Source organism: Trichoderma reesei, assembly GCF_000167675.1.
Source record: "Trichoderma reesei QM6a unplaced genomic scaffold TRIREscaffold_15, whole genome shotgun sequence".
Lineage (NCBI taxonomy): Eukaryota > Fungi > Ascomycota > Sordariomycetes > Hypocreales > Hypocreaceae > Trichoderma > Trichoderma reesei.
This window is the reverse complement of record NW_006711162.1, coordinates 212,567-239,078: the sequence shown is the minus strand read 5'-3', so window position 1 is coordinate 239,078 and position 26,512 is coordinate 212,567. Positions and strand designations below refer to the sequence as shown.

The window sequence follows — 26,512 nt, the reverse complement described above, 5'->3', positions numbered from 1 at the left end:
GTCAGTAGTACTTGTCCTCCGCACTCTGAAGGCTCGAGCTCAGAGGTCTTCAGCAGCCAGAGCCCTACAGCAGGGCTGCCTTAACTCATTTGGGTCAAGGACTGGACCAGATCCTCACAGCACAACCTATCGCGAGGGGCAAGCAGAAAGATTCTGCCCCTCCATCCGGCTGGGCCTGTGGTCGTTGGAGGGGCCTGAGGTCAGGGAAGCTGTTGGGTGAAGTGACCTATCAACAACAAGCTGCGTCCCTCACCTCGGTCCCGAGGCTTCCTCAATCTCTTCTGTCCGCATATCTCGGCTCTGGTGCCCCGCGCCTGTCTCTCGGCAATGATGCTTAGTGTCGAGCCAGCTGGACTATTGGGATTGTTTTGGGACAAGATCGAACAACGAGCCGCCAAACAAGGTCAATCAGGGAGAAAGGGAGAGGAGGAAAGGGGAGAGAGAGAAGATGATTGACCCATGAATGGGCGACGCAAGTGACCACATGACCGGCATCTCCTGCGCCAATGTCCATCCTCTCACCCTGCCAAAACGCCCAGCTGAACGTTGGCCTTCACTCCCCCCTTTGTTACGTTCACGTGTGCGTGCGTGCGGGTGTTAAACCTCACATGCGGCCGACTGCCTTCCTCCTTGTCGATAGTTGTGTGCGCCGCATGGGGTTTGTTCCGTAGTGCGCGCGCATAATCGGCCAATATTCTGCGTCAATCTCGAGATTTCCAACCTTCAGCTCGGCTTGTGCTAGTCAGCGCGATGGCGGCAACTCTGGGACAGTCCGCCCACGTTATGCCCGTTGGGGCATGCTGCTCATGCTGGTTTGGGCCTCTTCCTCCGCCAGCCAGTCGTTGACTGCCGTCTGCTCTGCCGTAACGCAAATCACATCCCCAAGCCAGCCTGACCGCACACTCACACACACACACACACACAGGCAGCCAGTAATAGGAAACAGATAGCCCAGGGATGAGTAGCCTGTTGGGCTATCGAAGCAACTTTGTCCGCTTCCCGTGTTGCTGCGAGTCAAGCTCTGCCGCCGTGGCAAATGCTTCCTCCCGGCCCAGCGTGTCATCAATGATGCCTTGTTCAGCCCTGCCGATACAGCTCATCTCGGAGCAAAGGCGATTTTGATTGCTTGATTGCGACGCAACCAGGGCAGCCTCCCAGAAACTCACTAGTCCGCCACGCAACGGCTCTAAGCCACGCACGCCTCTGAGGTCGTCGAGACACTACTAATCCTCGTACCAAGCAATCCGACAAGCCGTTTGCCTATTGTAATGCATCATCAAATACCCACAAAGCCATGGGCTCCAAGGCGTGGTTGATCTCGGAAATTGACTAATATCCCGCGGACACATGGCAGATAGACCTACCTCTCCTTCCGCCCTCAGCTGGGAGCCTTGTCAATATACGAGAATACTGCTGGAAGGGCCATCGCCAGGAAGATGCGCTGCCTCAGCCAATCTCATTTCTCCAACAAAATTGCCGTGAATAAAGGCACGCGTACTGTAGTCTGACCATTCGTTCTTCTCACCGAAATGGTCATCCCTGGTTCGGCGCCTGGACGCGTCCACACTCGCCGCCCAAAGCAGTCACCCAACAGAGCGTATGCAGTCGTGGTGGTTCACCAGTGGTACGACCGTGGGCCGACGGACGGCGTGCGAATACTCTGCCCAACAAGTACACGTTATGCCATCATATCTGACAGCCGCGTCGATTGCCGTCGTCGTGTCTCAAGCCGTTTCGCCCGCCCGCAGTAGGACCGACATGATATAAGGCAGCAGACCGCACGAGACGAGATCTTCAGGGGTGTTCCCATCTCGCATGCAGCACATAGAGCAAGGCGATCTTCCGCATCAAAGGAATCAGACACGGCCCAGCGTTGCATCTCCAGTTGATTTGCACCAGCACGCGCTCCAATGCCCTGGGACTCTGCATATATCTGCAACAGGCCACGGCTAAGCGATCGGAGCAGAGGCACGCTTGGAGATGCACTCTCCGTCCCGTCGCCCCCGCTTATCCCGGACCGCTTGGGGCTTGCCACTCTTTTTTTGCTTCAGCCAAAGTGCATCATCCATCCCTGCATCTCTCCCTTCCGCCGCCCACCTGAAGCCTTATTAGTAACGGGTCCATGGGAAAAAAACCTTTGGGGCCAACCCCCTTCTCCTTTGGGGTCAGCTCGCCAGCATTCTCGCGGCGCGAGCGATCCATGGCATGTGGGGAACCCCAAACTTCATATCGGCATTGTTACCCTTCTGCCCACCCTTCCCTCCCATCTCGTCTTCGTACCCATGCCCATGCTTCTCCCAGGTTGCCCGTGTTGGCTTAGCTGTCCAGTCCTTGGGAGCATCTTGTCAGACCGCCGTCTAGAATGCTTCTAGCGCTGCCTGCTAGACCACATGGCGCCTAGGCCATCTACTGAAATTTGCAAGATAACCGGGCCATGCTGTCATCCCTTTTCCGCCGGCTATATGGCCACTGCAAGTGCAAATACGGTCCCGTTTGTAATATGTAGTAGTAGTTGTAAACAGCTCGTTGCCTGCTGCGTGTTGTCGTGGATGCGAAGGGGGATGTACCTACTTGTAGTCCCCAGTAAGCGGATAGCTGGACCATTCGTCATTGGGCAGTGGTGTCGTCTCGACTGTTCGAAGACATCACGAGTGCTGCTCTCATATTGATCTTGTCCAAGGAGGAATTCGTGCATTGTCCTTGGCCCACGCCTCGGAATCAAGTCCTGGATACAGGTGATGTATGTGTGTTATGTGTGTTTGCAGCAGCTATCGTGCCGCTGCTGACCTCATCACTAAGGCTGCCCTCGGGCTGTTCTCGTGGCGAGCACATGGGCCTTCTAACGTTGCCGCGCGCATGGCCTGCCCTATCGATCCAAGATCAACGTGCTGCGGCGTCTTTGAGATTTGCTCCCATAAGCTTCCAAAGAGCTTGCAAGCTTCCTATCCGCCAACTTGGTTCGTGGTGGGAGTAGGACTTTGCAGGTGTTTCCGAATGAATTAGTGGTGTCTGTAAGCCCTTTCCTCGCGGCGCCGGCAGTTGGGACGGCGCGCATCCAAGTGGCAACGGCTTTCGATTCGGTCGTCGGAGCCTCGGGACCCTCCTTTGGCTTGTCTTCGGTCCGTACATGCATACGAACAAGCGAATGGGAGGTAGACGTTGACATCGAGGATGGAGCTCGTCGTCCAGCAGCCCCGGTTTTTCCCCCTTGGGCTCCGTCGAACTTGGTCGACAGCAATTTGGTTCCTGAGCCTTTGTGGACCAGGCTACGGGGACCTTGACGACATCCTGGTCGGCGACCTCCCAAGCCCTCATGCTCTTTCTCGAGTGTATGGTTCTGTCGTGACATCTTCGGCTTCCTCGTGTAAGACACGCCGACTAGCCCGCCGCCGTGATTATCATCTGCGGGCGTCGTGGATCTCCATCAGCAACGCACTGACTAGGCGTGCGAGCAAAGAGACGAGGCGTTCACTCGTTCACCCGTTCACCAGCGCAGATGCGAACCCGTACGTGGTCCCTGCATTGAGGCCAAAGAGAAACAGTCCGGCATGTTCAACTCAAGCCGGCTCGTTGCTGTCCGTTGATCCTTATCCATTGCCAGGACGAGGGGGCCAACCCCCCTTGGCGGACTTCCAGCCCTACGGATCACGCTGTGACACAGGAGGCGCAAATGCGTTTCTGCAAGTGGAGAAGCGCAGACGAATGGTTCGCGCCACACTCTTCGGGCCTCCAGGGATTGTATGCATTTTCGTACGCAATGTACATGGCTGCAAGAAGCAACAAACCTTGCCAACCATGCCTTGCGGTGCATTGCGTGTCTTCAATGACGGCGTAGTGCATAATTGCCCGACACACCGGTTCGCAATGGCCACTTTCGACGAGCCTTTTGCCTAGCTGCATCTTTGCCAGAAGGGTTGAATCTGGCTGTCGAACTCTCCTCACAAGGTCACACTCGAAGGTAATGTGATGCATCGCCTTTTGCTTGACTCAAGTTCTCTCCACACGCTTCCACCGCAGTGGAAAATCTCCCGTCTCCCTTCGCCCGAAGTGTCGAGATGTTGAGACAGATGGCCGAGGGAAATCGCCATTGCTAGTATTATTAGCAGTACCGGACCGCCTGGCCTGACAGTCGCGATGCTAAATCAATATCGACACCTCAGCCTTGCGGACCACCCCCTCTCTCGATGCAAGGTTAGCCTTCTCCGAATACCACGCTAATCTTTCCATCTCCGCCCAAGTTGGAGGGAATGCAGGCTTCTGGAAGATCCGGCAACAGATGCAGTCACCGCCGCAGAGGAGGGTCCCGTTCCCACTCGTGTTTTGTAAGCGCTTGTGTTGAGAAACTCTTTTGGTGCTCGGAGACTTTCGCCGTGGGTTGATGATGTGAGCTCGAGACAGGCGACTTTGCCGGAAACCTCGGCCGACTCAGTAGGCATCATTACGCCGCTTTGTTGATAGGATCCGAAACGTGCCCTCGAGATGGGCTACTCCTGGTGGGGTGGCTTTGACAATGGGAAATGATATTCTGCAGTAGCTGAGAATTCCAATGTCGAGCATGCATCGCCGTCCTCTCCATGCCCCTGGCCGTAGTGACAATAATAGCCGAGCGTCTTATTGCCTTCGTGTCTTCCGTAGGGCAGCTTCCCGAGCTTTCTCGGCCGTCTCCCTGATGCCCAGTCTTGTGTGCCTCAACTTGTGTAAGCTGCCGGAAAGGTAAAATATGCTTCTTCGCCTTTGACGTGAGCTGCAATCCTGTTTTAGATTGCCCGTGGATATGGTATGAAGCCCCTGCACACTACAGCGGGCGTCGAACGGCCAGCAAAGAGCAGCCGACAATAAGGTGATGCTGCCTAGGAGTGGTGTCCAACAGAGACGGCTTGTTGAGGCTTAGCTGCCGCATCAGCACCGTATTACCCTCTGGCCAACCACGAGGCACTGACCCGGAACCAGGGCGTGGTGCGAGTGTGAGTTTGTGTGTGTGTGGTTTTTCTTTGCGAAACCGATTCCGCCTTCGAAATTTCAGACTTCTGCCAATCCACAACATGGCGCTGTTGAGTGGGCCGCTGCCGTGGTCGAACAGGTTTTGTATGTACATAACGTAGCTGTACATACGAGAAGTGAGAGCGGAAGAATCCGTCACCCCTTTTCCCTCGACCTGGGTGCCCCGACTCATGCAGGCGATGGAGCGAAATCGCCGGAAATTCAGGCCGCTAACGTAGGCTCGCTGGCAGCGAGGGATGGATACTTGGCTGCGACTACAGACAGATCTCCGGGGCGTGCCTTGTGCTTCCACCCTCTGGCAACGACGGGTTTCAACCTGACACGCCCCTCCTCTTGCATCTTCGCCCCGGCGGCAGACAGTCACTGACGGTGACTTCATTTCGCTCTGCAACACCATGACATCGAGCTTTGATACCAAATGCAGAAGTCACGTCCGCTGCTTGTCAAGCCCTGTTTTGGCGGGGAAGCGACATGCCTGACAAAGTTCGGCCCACCTTTCCATCCTCTTGACGAATATGGCGATTCAAAGCCGCGGTGGTCAAACGCGGAATTGAGAACCTGGCCCTGCTGGGTCCCCATAAGGCTGAGAATCGAATAGCGCATCACCACGGAGCGCAGAGCTTGCACTGTTGCCGTATCGCAAGGCAAGGCGATGCTGTACCCAGCATAACCAGCATCGGCCGACGACTACCTGCGTATCATAACACCACTTGGCGCCGAGGGAGCAGCTTGCCCGTCCCTTGATGTCGGACTGCATCTGCCCATACAGTGTGCCGTGCCTGTTCGCCTCGCGCCCATCCGGCAGCCTTATGATTGATTCACTGGCCGCGGGAGCCAGCTGCCCTTCGATTCATGTCGCCCTACTCTGTGCCAGCGGTGACCATTTCTCTCGAGAATGCCTTTCCCACACAGCGCACGGCGGCGGCATGACTGCGATGACTGTGGAATGCCCTCAATTACCGATGTCATGTACCGCGTATGCTGAATGGGTTAGTGTCTGTTGCAAAGTCAACTAGCGGGTGCTCAAGCTTCCCGGTCAGCATCTTGAATAACCCTTGCTGGAGCTCATCGTGCTGGTCGAGAAATCCAGCTTGCCCTGCGTGTGCTGGCACGGAAATGCCATCGGCTCCGAAAGGGCAAACTCATGGGACAACGAGCGCCATGCCTAAACGAGACCACTGCTCGGCTGGCAAAAAGGAGAAAGAAACCCTGAAGCCTGGCTGATGGCTAATGTCAGAGCAGCCGTAGACGAAGTTTGACGACTGGAGACTCCATGGATGTGGCTTGGGGCTGACATTGCTAAGCACATGCTGGGAGCTGGGATCATTGGCGCAGTGGTTTTGCAGAGCCATCACGTGACGCTACCTGTCACTGCGCACATTGCCAAGAAGACGCAATTCCGCTGGCACATGCCAGGGACTAACTGCCTGTTTGACGAAGGCCAGCGCAGCGAAGGAGCAAGCAAGGCCAAGCCATTGTTATAGGGGGTTGGAATATCGGTTGCAGCTTGGCCAGTCGTTGAAGCGCCGGTCAATCCCCTGGTCACGAAATTGGGGCTGAGGAAGGGAGCCGGTGGCGCACTGGGACAATAACAGACTATTCAAGTGTCAGGTACTGAACGCTTCGTTGATGCCCACGTCGACATTGCTTTGCGGCAGAGGCACGGGTCGTTGTCTCCTTGAGTTGCGGGGCAGAATCGACCGCTGGCTGCATATCAGATCTCATATGGGGAGCAGAGTCCTAGGTAGTGGCCTTGCAGAACGGCTCATGTGAGGAGGGGTGAACAGGGCCATTGCAGGGCTAGGCGGCGTCGTGGTCGAGGGGAGTCGGGCAAAGTCGAGGCTGATCGTATGTATCATCACTCTGCGAATTTGCAAGCAAAGGTCGCTGTTTCTTGTGTCGTGGGTCGGATCCGGCGACTGGACGGGCGGCCGAAACCCACATGCTGATCAGCCAGATTCCCTCAGATGGGCCTAGCGGCCTGCCTCACACACGGAACACATGAGCTAAGGCTGCTCCCACGGAACTGCTGGCTGGACGTACAAGAAGCACGGAGCGCCGCACTTGTTGCTGGATGCTCGGTGCATGGGCAAGGGGAGGGGCATGCTAAGTCAGCAGCGCGAGCTGAGCTCGAGGCTAGCGCTGGGGCGATTCAGCCCTCCAGGGAGAACAAGTCGTGCGTGTGTAGGCGGACCGGTAGGGCGCAGACGCCATGGCAGGAAGCGGAATTGTTGCGTGAATCTTGCTGCGGACACGACTCATTGGGTCTCGACGGCTCCGCCCAGCTGAACGTCGAGAGGCCCTGACAGGTCGAGGACCCCATGCCGGCAACGCAAGCTCGCACGCATGCTGGCATCTGGGTGACCGACCGCGGAATCTGTCGACACGTCTGGCAAGCCACAGCTCGAGCAGCCGGGTCATCTGTCCACGGAAATTGCAGGCGGGGAGCTCGGTCGGACCTGAGAGGCTGAACGTCTGGCCGTCAACCTGCTCTCGACGCAAGGCAAATCGGGGTTAGCTGACCTGTCTGCCGGAGCAGCACGCGTTAGCACAACGCCGCCATCCTCCGGTCGGAGATGCTGCATGTCGAGGCCTACCCGAGACCAGACGAAGTGCAACCAAGGCACATTTCGCGGTTGGTCGAGATGCTGGCGGTTGGTGACGTTTGCATTCAGAGAGACCAACTGAGGCTGGGTTGATTGTTGATCGAGGATCATCTGAATAAAGGTAGAAGGCGGTGTTGGGCGGTACAATCTGGCCGTGGCTGCTCCTTCCCGCCTCGAGGTGCCATCGCGGGTACCATTGAGGTACCGCCTTATCGCTGGCGTTTACCACTGCAACTTGGACTTGCCAAGAGTCTTCGAGGTCGCGAATACTTGTAACCAGCGATACTTATTGTAGCTATATCGAGTTGAGAATACCAGAGGTCGCCGTGGGAGTCGGTAGCATGAAATCGCCCATGGAGTACCTCCTAGCACTTCACTTGTAGAGCCCAATCGTCATTCAACCTCGGGCTATTGTCCGCCTTGCCCGCACATCACAAGGCTCCAGTTCACCTCCATAGCACAACTCATCTCATACCGTCTCTTTGCCGCGTCTCCTGGATGGCGCTCCCCAAGTCAACGCCGCCGATTGAGTTCACAAAAGCAACGGTCGTTCCGCAGCGCAGACTAGTCCGATGCCTGGCTTGTTCGCCGACGAGGGCCGTTGTGGACGCAAGAGATGGTCGCAATGCTGGAGGCTGGATGCTGGCCTGTATCAAATCCCTCGAGCATCGCCCGTAATTAGACTTGTCCAGGACACGCCTGAAACATTACCTGCCATTCACTTTCGGTGACATTGCCTCAACAGTCCGTGTTCCATTGCGCAGGCAAGGACGCCAAACTCCAGGGCGATGCCGCCGAGCTTTGCGCATCAAAGCTCTGTGTCTACGGCCATGACGAGACAGAAGCGCATGGACTGGGCGTGTGTGCGTCGCACTCCATACACAGAGAGAGACATCAAGCCCCTACTGCAGATTGCTCTGCAACCACCAGTTGCACGCAGGGCTGCCACAATAGAGCCCTACACCCCTCCCCTCTCCTCTTTCTCCTACTAGCCGGAGGTATACGGTCTTTGTTCGTTTCGGCTCTGGAGTGCTACCACTGGGCCAGTCTTCTACCTCCGAGTCGCCCCCTAGATGCAACCTAGGTACTTTGGCATGCACGTACGGAGTAGCGATGCTGGTGCGAAGTATCACTGGGACGGAGGGAGCGCAGGTTGGACGACACTGGGGCTGTTGCTCTTCCTTTCTGCCGCATCCATTGCCAGGGTCCTGGGAAACAATTGCCTACGGCTTCCAAAGCCCTATAGGTGAGCTTGCCCTCGCTCCGCTTCCATGGAGCACCTGGTGGCATGCTATCGCTGATACGGAACAGGAGAGACTGGACTAGGGAGAGCGAAGATGGGCACGCAAGTACGGTAGTATGTTGGGTGAATGCCGGACAAGGTGGAGCGGGCTGAAGCAGGCCGTCAATGTCCAGCGTCCGGCATTATCAGATTTAGCAATGGCAGTAGTATATACTACTACTATGGCTACCTAGTCTCTACCGGCCAGCACCAGCACCCAGCATCGTCATCATCATCATCGTTACCATCATCATCACTGCCAGCACACGGCCACAGCAGCTCACATCGACTGAGATGGATGTTGCCTGGCTACCTCTAATTGTTCAGCGCCGTCCTTGGACCAGCACGCCTCGCTGAAGCCAGACGCCCCCTCTTCCCCTTGTCCCTCGTCCAGCCCTGGGAAAGACAGCCCAGCCTAAAAAGAGGCGCTCCACTCGTGGGATCAATGGCCTTGCATACATGCACACCACCGTGCTTAACCCTACCGGTCCCTGCCCGCATTCTGCACGCCCCCTCCTGGCCGCTGGGGTGTTGCTCTGGCCTCTCTCACCATCCTCCAGACGGCGTCAGTGCTTGCCCTACAGCCCGGCGATGAACACACCACACCCCCCCTTTCTCGACCGTCCGTCTGCCCCCCCCCAGGTCAAAGGACCGTACGTAGGGCACTACGACAGGGCTGCCCACGCGCATCCCGTTCTGCTTTGTACTTGGCGTGTAATGCACGACGGTGCTAGAGCAGCCGCACCCGAGGACCGTTGCTGGCCTTGTACCTCAATGTACTTTACGCACACAGGCATTATCGACTGGGTAGCCGTGGGGACAGAGAAGGGGGAGGGGGACTGGCAGTCCAAGCCTAACGCACCTCTCAACTCAACCGATCCTCTGGGAACGCACTTCGCTCGGCTTCTGCTTCTGCTTCTACAACTAGGCACTTCGGCGTAGTCTCTTGGCCCCTGTTTGCTGGTGCGCTTCGCAAGTCCTCAAGGGAACGGAAGCATGGAGACGCCCCTCCCCCTCCCTTGGATTACTCCGCTCTGCTCCAATAGGGCTGTTGTACCGTCGCCCTTTTCCCGGGAATACCTCTCGAGCAGCATGAGTAATACCTACATTATCATTGCAGTCGTCGAAGGCCGTCGGTGTGCCCTTGCGCTGCCGTCGTCATCGCCGTCGTCTCATCGCCTTGGTTGTGGCGGCACGGGGGGGGGGGGAGCGGGAGCAGACAACGTGATTGATAGGGAAGGCGGAGGGAAGCAGAAAAAGATGGGCTACTTTTGGACACAAGAAACAAACATGGCTGCTCCAACGCACGGCGCCCCTCGTCCAACCAAGTCCCTGGTTCCTCTGCCCAAACGACCACCCGCGCACTAGCAGGATTGGCACTTGTTGGAGGCCATCTCATGCTGGCTGCCTATCTACACCCCCCCTGGACTGTGCTCTCTATGTTCTATTCTCACCCCCTCGCGGCCCATCTCACTTTTTGTCTGTCTGTCTCTCTGCTGCTGTTTATCGCTGGGCCGAGCAGCGCAGCGGAGACCAAGCTCGATATTTCTCTTCTGGTCTCCCGCCTCTTGCCCCTACATTAAAAGTCGTCCTAACCTCCCACTTGTTATAATTCGAGGGCATCCCATGTCTTTGGTCCCTTCGACTTGCCTCTAGCGGCTTCGTGTAGCATTCTTCCAATCCTCGTTCTCCAATCCCATTCGTCTTCTACACCTTTGCCTCTTTTCTGGTCGCCTTCTTTACCCCATCTGCTGCCCCCGTCCAGCTACCAACCCAAACCACACCTACATACGCACTGCCCCGGAGCATCGTTGCGGCTACCAAGAAGCTGGACCTGGATAACGCAACAAGGCACTCCGGACCCGGACCCATTGCCACCTACGCACATCTCCCCTGCTTCGCCTACGCGACACGTACGACTCGTCTCCGTTGCCGCGGCTGAAGCAGCGGATTCGCCTTTTCCACTGGCGCATCGACTCCCATCAGCTCTCAATCCGTTTCCATGACTCGAATGGGCGTGTAACGGCAAACAAGAGCTGCTCACATACTCCACGCCAAAGGCCCGCCTCGGCCTTTGCTCTCTCTTCTCCTCGACCTTGTCTTCCTCGAACTTCAAAAGCCTGTTCCTCTCCCACGTCACATCGCAACAATGGCCTTTCCTCCGCAGTACAGAGAGGCGCCCCCTTCCCTCCCAAGCATCATCGTGCCCGGATCCGGTGCCAATCGATACAGAGACCAAGGCATTCCCTTCTCAAGAAGTCCAGCAATGGCCATTCCGGGCATGGATATGCGAGACGATGTACCACCTCCTCTGCCCCCCCCACGGCATCTTCCTTTCGGCGAGGCTCCCACCCAGTATCGGGACGAAGTGAAGGACAAGAGGGACTTCTCCCGCGGCTCATCCTTTGCCAGCCGCTCATCCTTTGCGAGCGGCTATGGCAGCATGAGCCCTGCCCTTTTGGATGAACGATCTAGCTACAGAAGGAGGGAAACTGGAAGCATCAACAGCGACGAGGGCTATGCGAGCTACGCTTCGACAGAGAGGTGGGAAGCTGATTGTCTGCGGGCAAACTTGCGCAGAGTGACTATGGATGCTAACATTGCTGCGACTTGGCAGGTCCCGCGATTCCCTCTCCAGCGAGCCGTTCGGCCTTCACCACAACAAGTTCCAGTTCCAGTCGGCGGCCGAGCTTCACGGCGACAGCATGAAGAAGATGCTAACGCCCATTCGAACGCTGGACAGGTCGCCTCCGCGATCTCTTCTCGGCGGTCCCGTCAGCAGTCTTTCGCAAGGACTCCAGAACGAGGGCAGATTTGCCCCCAGCTTCAACAACATCCCCATCCAACTTCCCATCCACAGCCGCGCGCCTTTTGAAACACAACCTCGAGACTCGCCCACCTTCTCTGCCGTGTCCCCCCTCTCAACGCCCTTCCACCGATCTCCAATTGATCACCGCTCCCCCTACGACAGCTCAGAACCAGATCGGTCACCCCGAGGCAGATCGCGGCGGAACAACAGCGACGATGCCACTTCCACCCAGGGAAGCTTCGCTGACGACATGGAGATTGAAGAGACGTCGTCGCTCAAGAGACTTCACATCGAGGATGCATACGCGGGTGCGGGACAGAAGCGCCGGGCCGCCAGCCCAGCCTCGGACGATCTTGGCCTCCACATGATGCCTGGCCAAGGCGCAGCCCGCGGCTCTCCCACGCCTCGTCTGGCGACGGGCCCTCCCCCGGCGACGTCCCTCCTGAGCGGCGCCTCTGCACGACCCAGCTTCTTCATGTCTTCCATCACCATCCCCCCCAACACCACCTCCAGCTCATATGGCCACCGCTCCCCAGGCGGCATCTCCCCGGGCGCCCTCTCTCCCACTTCATGCACCTCGCCTTACAACACGCCCGCATCCTTGAACCCAAGCCCCAAGACGGCAGTCGCCAACAGGGCGTCCATGCACGCGCGAACCGCGTCTGGCGCCAGTCCGCGGAAGCTCCCGGAGATGCAGAAGTCCGGCGGCAAGTTTCAGGGATTCTACATGTGCGAATGCTGCCCCAAGAAGCCCAAGAAGTTCGAGACGGCGGAAGAGCTGAGGTAAGTTGAAACCCATACACTAAGCTGTTTCTATCTTTACATTATGCCCCGATTTTATATCGGGGTTGGGCATTGTTCTATTTGTATACGTGGCTTGTCATCTCCATTCCGATGCGCTGACTTACCTTGCCCCCTCCTCTAGTGCTCACGAAGCCGAGAAGCAGTATGAGTGCAGCTTTTGCGGCAACCGCTTCAAGAACAAGAACGAGGCCGAGCGTCACCAGAACTCTCTCCATGTGCGGCGTCACTCGTGGTCGTGCTCCGCGCTCTCGGGCTACAGTCGGGCGTTCCACGAATCGACAGCGCATCCCGGCGAGGCCGACGCGTGTGGTTACTGCGGGGAAGAGTTCCCTCGATCCGGACATGGGCCGAAGCCGGGCCCTGTCCATGGCGGCATTCAGACAAGGCACGCTACCGAATTCGACTGGGAGGAGCGGATCCGACACCTTCAGGAGGTGCACAAGTTTAGGGAGTGCAACTCGTCTAAGAAGTTCTACAGGGCCGACCATTTCCGGCAGCATCTCAAGCACAGTCACGCAGGCACCAGCGGCAAGTGGACGAATATGCTGGAGAATGCCTGCCTGATGGAGGAAGACCCTTCTCCGAGGTGAAGCATTCCGGACTTCGACGATGGATGACCAATGACGACTGTTACATTCTTCCATTTTTCCATTTATTTTTTTATAACCAAGGGAAGGTTCGCACTCACAAAGCTCTTCCACAGTTCAGCGCGAGAAGACGGCATAGCATTGATGGTGTTTTTTTTTTTTTTCTTCTGTACTTCAGTCTGCTTCCTTGAGAGAAGGAAACGACACACAAAAAGGAATACCCGCTCCGGAAGGCGACATAGTGGAGCTCAGCATTGCATTGACAGATCAAAAATAAATATTCTTCGCATTGGCCGAGGTTTCTTTCATTTTCTCTCCTCTTGATAACGACTTTACGAATCTTGACTTGATTGGGCCTTTGGGTTTCAAATATGGGAAAAAACAGCCAAAACTCCCTGAGCACGCAGTCATCTTGCAGTCTCCATAACGAGCAAGGCTCTGGAGTGCGGTGGCCTTTCCAGGTTGCGCAACGGAGCCTGCACAGGCGAGCACCTACAGCAACAGAATTGCTGTCTGCCGAATACGCACGTCGCCACAGTTGGACACACGGGGTCGGGGTCACTGATGGAAGGGCAGAGTGATTCAGAAGGAGAATATCAAAGCCGCAGGACATGGCTTGTGTGCCTATGGAGAGCACCATGGCGGGAGATTCTTTTGATGCCGGCCTCATCAGAGATGTCAAGCAGCAGGAGGAGATTGAGCCGACGACGCCATTGGACGATTGGAGCAAAGGGTCAGGCTGACAGAAACCACGACACGCAGTTGGGCCTCCTGCAGAGGATCCTAGGGCAGAGCTTCCTCCCCTCCCCGGCTGATTTCATGATGGGGTAAGACGCGCACATGCTGCTGTTACGCCTGTGCCGCCGAATTCGGCCAAGAGAAACAGCTCCCCATGTCAGCCGCTAAGACATGCCTCTCACAGGATTCAGGATCTTCCATTTCTCTCCCCCAGTCTTTTATCGCAAGGCCGCCCTTGACTGCTGATGCTGATGCTACGGAGCACCACGATGATCACTTGGTACCTCTGCCCAGGTCCGGGCTGGCTGAACCTCGCAAGGCCCCAGGGCTCGACACATGTCGACCGCTTATATTTACTTTGAAAGGGGGGCCCCGGACACTGTGGCCGGGCAAGCGGACAAGAGCATTTGCCTGTTCCCAGATACCCGTCTCCGCCGCCTGGGGCCAATGACGGATCTGACAAAGCCAGCTCTGGTGCGAATCCGCAATCAACATGACAGCGCAGAGCACCCTCGCTTATTGCGGGAGCATCAGAGTCAGCAAAGCAGGATGCAGCAACTGACCGTGCTTGGGAGGGAAAATCGTAGATGCGCAGATTTCCGCTGCGAGTTGTTGCATAGCCCATCGGGTTCTGGCTGCCCAGGCGTAGGAGCCGTCGCAAACCCTCCCCGTGCGGAAGACTGGCACTAATCTTGAGGCCGGACGCAAGTGGCTGGCGATGAACGGCTTCTGGTTGGGCTGAGCGTGTGAGACCCTGGTCCCCAGATACATGACCCAAGCCCTACCCTCACTCGGGCTTAGGTGGAAGCACAGCAGAATGCTCAGCCAGCCGTCGTGCGACGGCGCCAGCGAGCAAAGGACAAGGGATGCCCATTGGCAACATCAGACCGGAACGGCTGACATACAGATGTCGTTCTCGGCGGGCTGCTGGGATGGGGAAGCCGGCTGTTGGTCGCCTGAAGGTGGTGCCACCCCATGCGGCGAGGGAGCAAAAGCAGAAGATCAAGAGGCGTTTCATTTCCCTGCCTCGGTTTCTCTGACTGTTTTCTGCCACTGCGATCTTACGTACGGCTTTTGATGGGCAGTAACAGGTATGACAGAGGATGACGAGGTCCCATCGGGAGGCTTCACAGTCCTTCCGGCTCAAGGCGATCCGGCTACGAGATGGAGGGGGCGGCACCTACGGCACCTGAGATATTTCTCTGAGGAAGCACGGAAGATGGCGAGAATCTGATGTTCAAAAGGAGTGACGAGGCTAGACGGTGTATAATAGTGTGTTCCGGGTAAAAAGGTGATGAAATTCTGAGATGCTTCCGAGGCGTACATGTATGGCTCCTCTGCTTGCAAAACAATATCGCCATGACTGCTCAAAAGGCGCGTTTATAATGATTGCTCTGAATGGCGCTTGACAAATATTGCCTTTTACACATTGTGATTGATCATTTTACGGTTCGCTTTAATGTTTGACGAATTTGCTCCCACGGACGAGACGAAGGATTCTCAGAGCCCACGAAGATGCAGCTAAGGGCATAAGCCCGCAGCCTCTCTCTCTCTCTCTCTCTCGCTCTCTCTCGCTCTCTCTCTCTATCATCCCCAATCCTCCCCTCCCCTCACTAAAATCATGCATACTTGGACCGAGAACTGCCATGGCCGAGTCGCACGTACTTGCGCTGTACTACCGAGTGTCTTACATTTCCCTGCTGCGAGTCGTGCGGACGGAGAGTACGGTCTTACCCGTTTGCGTGTAGGGAGTACAAGGCGCCTCGATTGATAGAAAGAGTGGGTGTAGGATCTGCCCGTTTCTTGCAGAAGTGGTAGGTATATTATTACGAGGGACATTCTACTCCGCAAGGTGATACTGCTTTGTATGTATGTGAAGAAGGGAGGAGCGTGGTGTATGTACAAGTATGTAGTCCAAGGTGGTACACATATGTATGGGAGGAGGAGGAGGAGCAGGAGCAGGAGAAGGATGGCAAGCCTGTGCTACGACAAGAGGTAGCACTCGGACGGCATCTGGGCCAGACAAGATGACGGGGACACACCATCTCAGTTTTTGTTGGGCGGGCTGGGCAACCGGTTGTTCTTTTGAGTAACGTCACGTAATGATGAAGTGAAGGGCAGTGATACAGAGAGATGGGGAGAGGGGGGCATGACATGTACTGTATGCTTCCGTGCGTCCGCGGTCGTGTGCGTGATGCGGATCTGCGGGAGCGCGAAAAAGAGAGCCTTGTTCATTGACTGCATGGATTGTCTTGAATACTAGTTGTCATAGAATGGCTGGCGTTATGGACGGTAATGTTTGTGCTATATTGCTGTTTTGTGCTGACAAGATTGTTGAGAGGGGTGAAGAGAAAAGACAGAACGTGGGTTCGTTGTATGTAATAAGCGAAGACTAAAAGAAGAGTATACATAGATGATGATACAGGCTTGAAAAGGAAATTCCGGGGGAGAGGGGAGATGCCACTTCAAGGAAAAATTGGAGGGATCGGGAGGCGGCATCTATTATCTCTCCGGGGCCTGTCCGTCTGTATTAGCATTGCAGGGCTGATCATGGTTTATTGTTTGTCAGAGGGAAGACGGTGTGTTTGTTGAGATGTTGACAAACTCAGCAGGTTGTAGCCCTCCCCTATGGACGTGATACGAGATGTATTGGCGTGACCCCGTCCTGCTGAGCCAAGAGGACGCATGTAATATAGGTACACATGGACGATTGTACCTGTGCCAACCGAGGTTCGTTTAGAGAAAAGTATTTCGATGCTTGATGTTGAACCTGAACGTGACAGTCTCCTGGACGCCCGAATCAGAGCAATGCCGTAAGAGGAAATTTGTGGCGAGCTGTGTTGCGAGTCCCGGATAGTCCCGGATACCAGTAAGCTGGGGGTGATGGCCCCGGACTGGCAGGGTACCGGGTACAAGGGAGCAATGGAGGCTGACACTTACAGCCTGATGCCCGGGGTATATACACATACGAGCAGTGATTGTGCCTCAGCAATGTCATGGAAGACGGATGAATGAACGGAGTGCTTAATGATGACTTCACAAGAGTCAAAGGAGCAATAAGAGTACGATAGGTCTTATGCCTGACATATCTTCTGGGAGGGCATCCTGTCGTACCTAGTCAGCAGCAGGGTCTTCATGTTAAACCCGTATTATAACGAACTACATAAAAAAGAGGCTGGCCTGACCTCATCCGATTCTTTTATAGTCAAGGATGGCAATGAGTAAGGGCGGCTGGTCTATGTAATCGATTTGATCCAAGATTCACTCCCCGTTTGTTCGAGTTGCCCGCCGCCTAGTGCGAGGAGCGTCTTGTTCGCGTAGAATTATGAAATGTACCTTATGCTTACTCTCATGCTACAATCTACTTCGTGCTCTATATGGGGAAACGGGGTGAGATTGGCTTGTATTTTGTATCTCGCGTGCCTCGTGTTTTACAAGGAACATATGTTATATTTCGTAACGAAAGTGTACCGTTGGCCAATAACTTGAGATGGGCTTTTTGCTCCTTTTCTAAGCTACCTACGGAAGCACCGTGTTCTGTTGTGCAATGCAAATTCAGAGGACTACATGTCGACGTTTGACAGGCTCGAGGCGATTGTTGCAACGGCGGCGCCGCTTTTCTTCTCTGCCAACTTCTAATGAGTGATGACCGAGAGGAGGCCTTTGCTTAAAACTAGATGTATGTATTCTGGGCGCAGCGAAGGATTGAATGGGATTAATTGAGAAAGGAGCTGTGCTTTGCCAAGCTGATTGGCAGGGCTTGGATCAATCAAGGACATCCAGACGGGAGCAGAAAGAATACAATAATGAATTGAGGATCAAGCCTCCAATCTTTCATCTGATCAGTAATCAGAATCATGTTCAATCAATAGAGAGACAGATGACAAGCAACAAAGTATAAATGAAGCATAGGGGCGTGTATCCCCCATTCAGGAATTTGTTTGGTCTGGAGGATTCAGATGCTGGCCCTCACGCTCTTTCATTCTCTCACACAAGGAGATGCACGCCCCTCCCTCTTTCATCCGTCATTCCATTGCAATATTGATCATCTTGCGTCATGCCGGCATGCTTCTGGCCTGACGCATGGGTGCAACAATACGTCCTATCTGTGTAATCCAGCAATTTCGAGACAAGGCAAGGCGCTTACAGCGTGCTTTGTGCTTGTACCGGGACGGCGAGATGCATGTGGCGTTACATTGAGGATGGCGTTGAGCATGTCTCTGCTGAGAATTGCTAATTATAGAGTCGATGGAGGTGGCATCTCTCGCGGCTGGTGTGGTATTGCATCGTAGCAGCACTCGCTGTGTGGAACTGATGCCTCATGTGCCCATTCATATGCATGTCTCGGACGTGTCGAGGCGATGAGAGGTAGGTAGGTAGCAGTACTGAATCCTCCGTCTCTGAGATGCATTGATATGCATGTGCTCAAGCCAGAGAGGGAGCACAAGTGTACATGCACAGAGGACTGGATGAGGGAATGAGGCGGTGATGAAGGATAGATTCTACCTTCCAAACATGGGCCTGTAGCTGTGCCTTGATGTTGCCGGTCGTGCGTCTTGGAGGGGCGTGTAAGTGATTGACTGGATATGGGCTCACCTCACTTGAAGCATCAAGGTGAGGGGGGCAATGGAAAAGTCGCTTTCAGCGGCCAGACATGTGCTGATGTATGTACGAGCATGAGGGTGTGTAACAGTGCTTTATATCTACATGCAAAGAGTTGTAGTATGTAGTAGCAGCAGCAGCAGCAGCATTGATATCTCGTGTCGAATATTGTATCAATTGTATTGGATCGGTTGAATCATCATCTGGTGTCAATCAATGGCATCAGTCCGCTGCCGCGCAGTAAAAGTGCCGGTGGAACCCCGCCCACTCCAGCTGGCAGCCTGCATGGAGGCCGTTTAGCGGCCAGAGCGCGCTGAAACCACACTGGGCATAGCGCTGTAGCACCTATGAGCGGGTGCTGCTGTAGGGCGATTCTAGGGCACTTTCAGGCGGGTTATAGGGGACCGAGGCAAAAACGAGGCTGATACGGGCAGCCCTGCTGTAAGGCTGAGGAGAAGAGCGAGGAGGGAGGGGTAATTGTGGCTGTGCTCTACGAGGGGCTAGTGTGGCTGTGCACGGCAAAATCTGAAAGCTGAAAACTGACGAGTGAGACTGGAGATGATGAACATGAAGTTCAATGCTGCCCCATGAACTCGACGAACAATTACCTTCAATCTGCTTTGGGGCACCTCTCAGAGCCATATCGTGATATTTTTTCTTTTCTTTAGATATCTAGATTGACTCGGCTTAGAGCTCATAGACAGCATCTGAGACGCGGATTATCCCCCTCCTCCATCACATCCAAACAGTCTCGATTCCATCAGCAACGAGACTCTCCTCTCCTCGGCACTCGACTCAACTCTTGGACTTTACTTCCTTTATCTCACATCTACAGATAGCATACCGTCAAGCCACCAGGCCCGAGCAGCCTGCACTTTCACCAACCGTGGCCTCGTCTTCAGATAAACCGGCTTCGCTGCCGGCAGACGTCCCCCCTGTCGAGGGGCAGAGGGAGCAGCTTGGCCATCGGCTCGAGGTGGCGGAGCACAACGCCCTCGAGAAGAGCGTTATCGAGATGGCGCTGAGCACAATCGAGGGGGTGCCCAACCTCTACGTCGGGGGGTGAGTGCGTGATTCTGATTCTGATTCTGATGCTGATGTCGATGCTGGAGATACAACTCATCGTGTAGACGGTGCTTACACGTCCATGCTTCCGATATAAATATATCACACTATTTCATAAAGTCTCACCGCAGCTAATTAAAGAATCAACCTACAGTCTATGGGCTCTACGCCGCTCACAGTCACTCCTGGACCGAAAAGTCACCCACGTCCTGTCCCTCGTCTCCTTCAACCCATCCAGTCTCAAAAATTTCAAGGACGAGCCCTTTTCCGAGTACGGCAAGCCGTTCAAGCATCTTCTCATCGATATTGACGACGTCGAAGACTCGGATCTCCTCATCGAGCTGCCGAGGGCTGTCAAGTTCATCGATGAGGGCCTCCGGGGTGGGAGAAGTCAGCACCAGAGCTCCAACAGCGATGCCGTTGCTAGTGTAGTGGAGGCGGTTGAGAGCATCAGCCTGGATGCCCCCAAGGAATCAGGTCCACCACCGTCAGATTCAGCATCAGCACCGGCGCCAAGTTCAGCTTCAGCCTCGGATCCCCCACGAAGTCACCCCAAACGCGGGGCCGTCTTTGTCCACTGCGCCGCCGGCAAGTCTCGCTCCATCTCCGCCATCATCGCCTATCTCCTGTGGCGTTACCCAGACCGCTTCACCGGCCCTGCAGGCGCAGAGCTGGCCGCGACTCTACCAGAGGCCCAGGATCCGGAAGACAGCTACAAGTCCTTCAGCGAGCCCGTCCGGGCGGCCCTGGCGCTCATCAAGCAGACACGGCCCCTTGCCGGCCCCAACACGGGCTTCATGGCCCAGCTCGATCTGTGGTGGCAGATGGGCTGCCCTGCCGACGGCGATATGGAGGCCCAGCCCATTTACCAGAGGTGGCTGTATCAACGCGCCGCCAGGGAGAGCCTCGCTGTGGGACAGGCACCGTCACAGCTGTGGTTCGAGGACGAGGCTGCAGCTCAGTCACCGTCACATCCGGCAGCCTCGTCCCTGTCATCGTCATCGTCGCCTTCCCCGGCCCCCACGGCGGACCGGAGGCTCCGCTGCAAGAAATGCCGCCGCATCCTGGCCACAGGGCCCTTTATCGTCCCGCACCAGCCGCGCGCGTCCGAGAGCGGCAGCGATGGCGACAACAGCACGCTTTCTCCCCCTCCTCCGCCGTCCTCGAGCCCGCTCTGCCAGCACTACTTTGTCGAGCCGCTCAGCTGGATGCGCGCGGAGCTGGAAAAGGGCGAGCTGAGCGGCCGGCTCGCGTGTCCCAACCCCAAGTGCGGCGCCGGCGTGGGGCGGTACGACTGGAAGGGCTTCCCGTGCTCGTGCGGCGCGCGCGAGGACCCGGCTTTTTCGCTGCAGAAGGCCAGGGTCGAGGAGGAGGTTTCCAGGGCGCCCTTGCGGATGCCTCCTGGCCGAGGCGGCAGCGGCAGCAAGGGGAATCTGTGATGGTGATGACCTTGAGGTGAAGATACATCAGTCAGCGGGCCAGGCCATCACCGGGGTGAAGCAGAACGATCATCGCCAAGAGGGGCGGGGGTGGTTGGAATTACTGAGCTGATTACTATATGCTCGGGCAGTCAAGTGGGTTGACGTGACCGGTGAGCTCAACTGCTAGTACATCACCGTGTGCCAGAATAGATTATCACGTCTTTGCCGTATATAGGATCATTTGTCGATACATGGAGCTGACGATGGCGCTGCCTTGACGCCTGATATGTACACTATACTTCCTCTTTGGCTTCTTTGTTCTTGGCTACCCATACAAGGACTCCTACATCTGGTTTCTGGGAAATACCCGGAGCGACGCAGCACTTGTACATACTCGAAGGCCAAGATGTATGGATTGATACTTGTCCTTGAGCCGTATCTTATATTTGGGTTAGGTCTAACGGACTCAGCTGATAGCTATCAATAATACCAGTTCTAACGTTTTGGATCTGACAAGGACAGAGACGGACACGAATCAGGAAGGACAAGAAATAGAACCAGCTCTGAGTCACTAATTCTCCGGCACAAAGGACCCAGCGCTAGCAAGTGATAACACAACAAGATTAGAAGCTGACGCGCACATGGCCGCCCGCGTCAGATAGTCTCGTCATCTTTCGCCTATCACTTTGCCTTTTCCTGGGCAGTAATAGCCCACTCTTACGTTTGGGTTAAGAGAGAGTTTCTGGGCAAACGAAAGATAGTAGTAATAGCACGTCAGACGAAGACTATAGTCTCTGAATAGTCGTGCTTCCGATCCTTGTTTCAGTAAGCCCATTACAATGCCAAGATCTCGCTCACCTTCTACCTTTCCGTTGGGTAAAACCAACAAGCATGTCATGATGGCTCATAGCTTACGAGGAACTTGTATATCCTTCTCCTTCTCATCTTCGCTCAGCTAGCACTCGGTGAAGAAGTCCATCAGGAAGCCCTACAGATGGAGTAAGAGTAGAGTAGTATCACGTCTATGACCAGAAATTCGCCAAAGCTCGCGGATGCCCCACGAGGACGAACAGGGGGGGCCATTGACTGTACATACATACCACCTGCCCAAGGTAGATAAACCCGTCAACTAGTAAAAGATGCCAAGAGAGCTTAGCAAGACGGGTTGGCAATCCCCGGCGGTCGCTGGACCGCCTTGTCAGTCCCTAGACTCCATCATCGCCCCATCATTAACATGGCAAGTGCCTATTTCGCCCTATGAGAGAGGTGGGAGGTTGACTGAAATCGAGGAGGATTCTGATCCCGGCACGTCTGTGGTCCGATCGGGTCCGACATCCGGCCTTTTTGTTTCTTGATTGCTGATGAACCCTTTGATAAGTATGTTAGGGTATGACACTTGTTACTTCAAAGAAGGTGGAACAGCGTGATGATAGTATCCCCCTTTCTACAGAGAGAGCGAGTGCGGAAATACCATATTTGGTAGCCAGGCCCAGGGATCGTCATGTGTTGCGCTGACGCTGAACGAACTGATCGGCAACAAACATGCATTGCCTGGTCCATTGCCTATCCATTTCTTGTTTTCGACCAGAGCCACCCAATGCCCGTGCAGAAGACCAAGAGAATCAGACAAGGGATTGGCTCTTACTGGTTTTCTACTCGGATGTCGCCCCCTCGATCGCGATAGTCCAAAATCCCACCAATCGGACTCTTGCGATGCACTTTTTGCACTTCCACCACTCAATCCGGTTGCAAAAGGCGAGCAGAAACAGGGACCCGAAAGCCAAGAGCATTGTCTGAATCGCAACTCGAGACTTGACATTTGCAACATCATTTCAGGTTGGATACCTATAGGTACCTTGAGCCGTCTCTTGTCATGGTTGTATTCGGGGATGTTGAAAGTCCAGTTCCACTTTCCACTCCAATATACTGTAATAGCAGGTCTGCTTCCCTTGTGTGAGGGCTTGCACACAATATCCGCGTAGTGACAAACTGGTTATCTTTCACTTTGCTCACCCCTGCTTGCTGCACTCACCTTGTTCCGCTTATCAAACCATCTGGCCCGTCGGCTTTTTCCTGTTCCCCTTCGATGGCCTTTGTATATCAGTAACCTGTATGCGTCGTTGCTTGTCCCTTGACAGCCCAGAACTAGAACTTGTCATGTAGTCCCAAAACGAGAATTAGAAATGACTCAGTGACCAAGGCAACAAAACAAGATCCAACACGGTCCCTAGGCTGAGGCGTGAAGCTAAGAATCCGAACAAACAAGGACAGGCCATGGTGTTTGATAATCCCGTCGACTACACCACGTCCCGGGCGAGAAGGGTTGCTGGAGCCGTCACAATCTCATCCCAGCTTCCTAGCCCTCGCCTGGCTCCTTTCCATCTTTTCATCAACAACACGCCCGATACCGTCGTCCGACAAAAACTGCCGTTGCGTCCTGCCGAGTCAGAAGTTTCTCCATTCTTCCAACTTCGAAGCCATGTATACGCCCCCTCCCACCCCCCCCTTTGATTGGTGGTGTTATTGATAATAACAATGACGGTGTTAAAGACCGCCCCGGTCTGCTGGACCTTTCGAGATCCTGTTCGCTGGTTCCTGATCCCTGTCCCTTCTGGAAAGCTTCTCCTTTGCCCGCTTATTTCTGTTCAAGGTTGCTTACGAGTAGTGAACCTGGCTTGAACTGGGCTAACAGAAAGCCCCCTCTCGCGCCAGCTTATTACCCGATTGCCAATAAAGACCATTCTCGTCCTGGAGGCGTCTTACTCGGGCCAAGGCACAGCAAGGACTGGGATCCGATGAAAGCACGCAGCTGGGATCGTCGGTGCCCCCGGTGGCTGAAGGGCGTGTGTGTGTGTTTGTGTACAGGCATGGCGTTTTTAAGCAGCCAGGCAACGCGGACAATCGAGGCCGCTTTCCTCCCCGAATAACCGTCATCACCTGAAGCTAGCTGCATTTCTGAACGATGGGGGTCTCTGAGAAATGTGTCCAGGCGATGGAGGAGCAATGGTAGTGGCCGTGGTTTCAGCAGCTTTGTTTTTTGATCGATCGCAAGGCGCCTCGTCGCATGACCCGCTGGCATAAGCAGCCTGAATCTCGAGTTTGAGAGGGAAAGAAGGGAGGCTTAGGTAGATAGTCGTATCCAACTGAGTCCGGGGGTTATGTCGGCCAACCCATGAGTACCTCTAGCCCGAGAAGAGCGAAGCATCCCTTTAACGTATCTTGATTTGTCTTGCTCCCATCTTCTCCAGCGACTAAAAAAGTGACCGTTTCTGTCGTGTCTACTACCCTCAAGTGTATCTCGTATCTTTCTCCCAGATGGAAAAATACCCAGCCGAAAACTGCGCTGTCAAGTCTTCTTCTCCTTTCAGGGTCCATCATCCCGACACCGATAGAGCATCAAAGCAAGTGGCATCGATGACAGCTCGGACCGCGCTATGGGGACATGCTGCACCTCCACAAGGCCACTTTCCACGCCCGTCCATCAGAACGTTGTTGACGCCTCCCCCGGCACAGCAAACCATGTTGGGCCATAGTCGAGGACAGGCTCCGAAGGGGGGTGAATCTCTGCAGACCATTTCCTCCTTTGGCTCGCCTCTGCTGCTGGTCCCATGTAGAGACACCGCAGAGCTCAGAGTCCGCGGTCAGCTAATGCGTTCACTCATCCCTTACCAATCAAGTGGGTAAATTAGCAGGACGCACATGGCCCTGTGTTTTAGGTTTCCGCGCTCATTGCCGTGAAGTGACTGACATGAGCACACCGAAAGCGGTGACAGGAGCCTTGTCAGAAGCCTGAAAGCTGAGTCTTCTCAAGGGTACCCGAGTGTTCCTTATCGAAGCTGTAGACGAGAAGATGAAGGATGTCTCCAGGGGCACGAAACCAGCACTTAAGACGACTCAGAAGGCAGGGCTCGCAGCCGCCTGTGACTGTTGATATTGATTGGCTGGCGAGACGCATCTGCAAAGGCTTTAACAAGACGCAAAATGGCCAGATTTTGCGGCGGCATGCGCCACGTCCCGCCCTCAGAATGGCCACCGACAATAGTTGAAACAGCCGCCGAAGTGTGGGACAGCTGACGGCGTGAATAGCAGATCGTCAAGAGCTCCCCCAGACTGGGGAGCAGAGCAAACCAGGAGTCAGGAGTACGGGTGTGTGAGCGGTATCGTACTGTACAGGTAGGTACTGTTACTGACACAAGCAGCTGGTACGGCGTGCGGGTAACTGGTGTATGCAGAGTCTTCCGGAAAGGGCATCGTCCTTGACTCCATGTCAGCATGCCGCATGCCAAGCAGGGTTGCACAAACAACCATTGCTACCCGTACACGGTGATGGGGGTTTCAATCTCGGTTTCCTCTGGCAGGCTGGCGGGGGCGTGTATCAATCTGAATGCGAGACGCTGTGATGTCGGTAGAGTTCTGGAGATTGGCCCATAAAGAAGCCCGGCAAGAGTATGGAGCTGGGACCAGGCTCGCACGGATGTGTGGAACAACAGCATCAGAGGGCTGGATAGCAGCACTCCTCCGATGCTTTCTCCGCCGGCCGGTCGTAACCTGTGCGAGTGCCGGCACAATAAGCGAGAGAAGAAGGCAAGGCGCATGGGCCAGCTCCGTACGCGTAGTTTTGAGACTCCGTAGCTGCAAGTCCTCTTGTGGTTACTTGGTCAAGCCCTTGCTTTGTCGACGCTGGAGTTGGTCTCTATGAGCAGCTGGATTCGACATGCTGCAGTGCTCTTCGTTTGAGAACCGGGGACCAGGAGGCCACAGAGTTTTCTCTCTGGTCGCCGATGGCCAGAGATGGTCATGGCCGGAGTTTCAGTACCTACAAACTCATGGACGCCCGCAGCCTCGTTCCGAGACGTTGACATAGAACGCCGGCCGCTTCCGTTCGGGTTGTATCCACCATCATCATATGATGCAGAATAGAGCGCAGCAAACCAGTGCAAGAGACGGTAGCACCCCCCCCTTCTCATGCCCTCGTGATTTTTTCTTCTTTGGCGAAATCTCGAGTTGTGGAGGGCGTGTAATTTCAGCCCTGGAAACAGCAAGTGGCAGAGCATGCAGCTGGAGAGGTGTACAGACACCGCAAGTGTAAGCACTAGCCAGACTGCCACCATCATGTCGCCTTGTAGGCTGCCCTTATGTCGCGAACTTGCAGCTATGCGCTGTATTACATGGTCTTGCACAAAGTAGTGCTACTCTGTAATACAAGTGGGCTTCAGCCGGATCGATCACCAGTTTCCGTGGATAGCAACGCTCCCGATTCGATCGAAAGTCGATGTCAGCGCGGCCGTCCAGGCCAGAGTAAACTCCGTCTCGGGGCCGAAACCAACTCCCGTGATCGAGTTCTCCGACTGCTGCTGGGGAAGAAACTTTTCTTCAGCAGACCTGGTGATTGGCCACCTCGTATTGGTTTGCCTCAAATTTGTCTTGTTGGCTTGTTGAGATTGGAAGAGGTGAGATGCTGACGAGATTTTGCTTGCCTTGGACTGCTTGTCGCAGTTCTTTTGGCTCTAGAGAGTCCCACTAGAGCACAGCTGGAGCCATGTTTTAGCCAGTTCAATCGTGGGACGACGAAGAGTATGGATGTCGTAGCTAAAGGG

At 55.1% G+C, this 26,512-nt stretch overlaps 2 protein-coding genes across 2 annotated transcripts; both read left to right on the top strand.

Moving 5' to 3' along the window:
• Nucleotides 1-11,038: 11,038 nt before the first annotated feature.
• Nucleotides 11,039-13,092, top strand: TRIREDRAFT_4748 (uncharacterized protein; the record flags this gene model as incomplete). Its single annotated transcript, XM_006966863.1, has 3 exons — nucleotides 11,039-11,433; nucleotides 11,507-12,481; nucleotides 12,624-13,092. 3 exons carry the CDS (start codon nucleotides 11,039-11,041, stop codon nucleotides 13,090-13,092), a joined length of 1,839 nt encoding a protein of 612 aa, XP_006966925.1.
• Nucleotides 13,093-19,444: 6,352 nt separating this feature from the next.
• Nucleotides 19,445-20,933, top strand: TRIREDRAFT_64938 (tyrosine protein phosphatase; the record flags this gene model as incomplete). Its single annotated transcript, XM_006967013.1, has 3 exons — nucleotides 19,445-19,491; nucleotides 19,649-19,920; nucleotides 19,999-20,933. The coding sequence occupies 3 exons, from the start codon at nucleotides 19,445-19,447 to the stop codon at nucleotides 20,931-20,933; spliced, it is 1,254 nt and encodes a 417-aa protein (XP_006967075.1).
• Nucleotides 20,934-26,512: the final 5,579 nt, after the last annotated feature.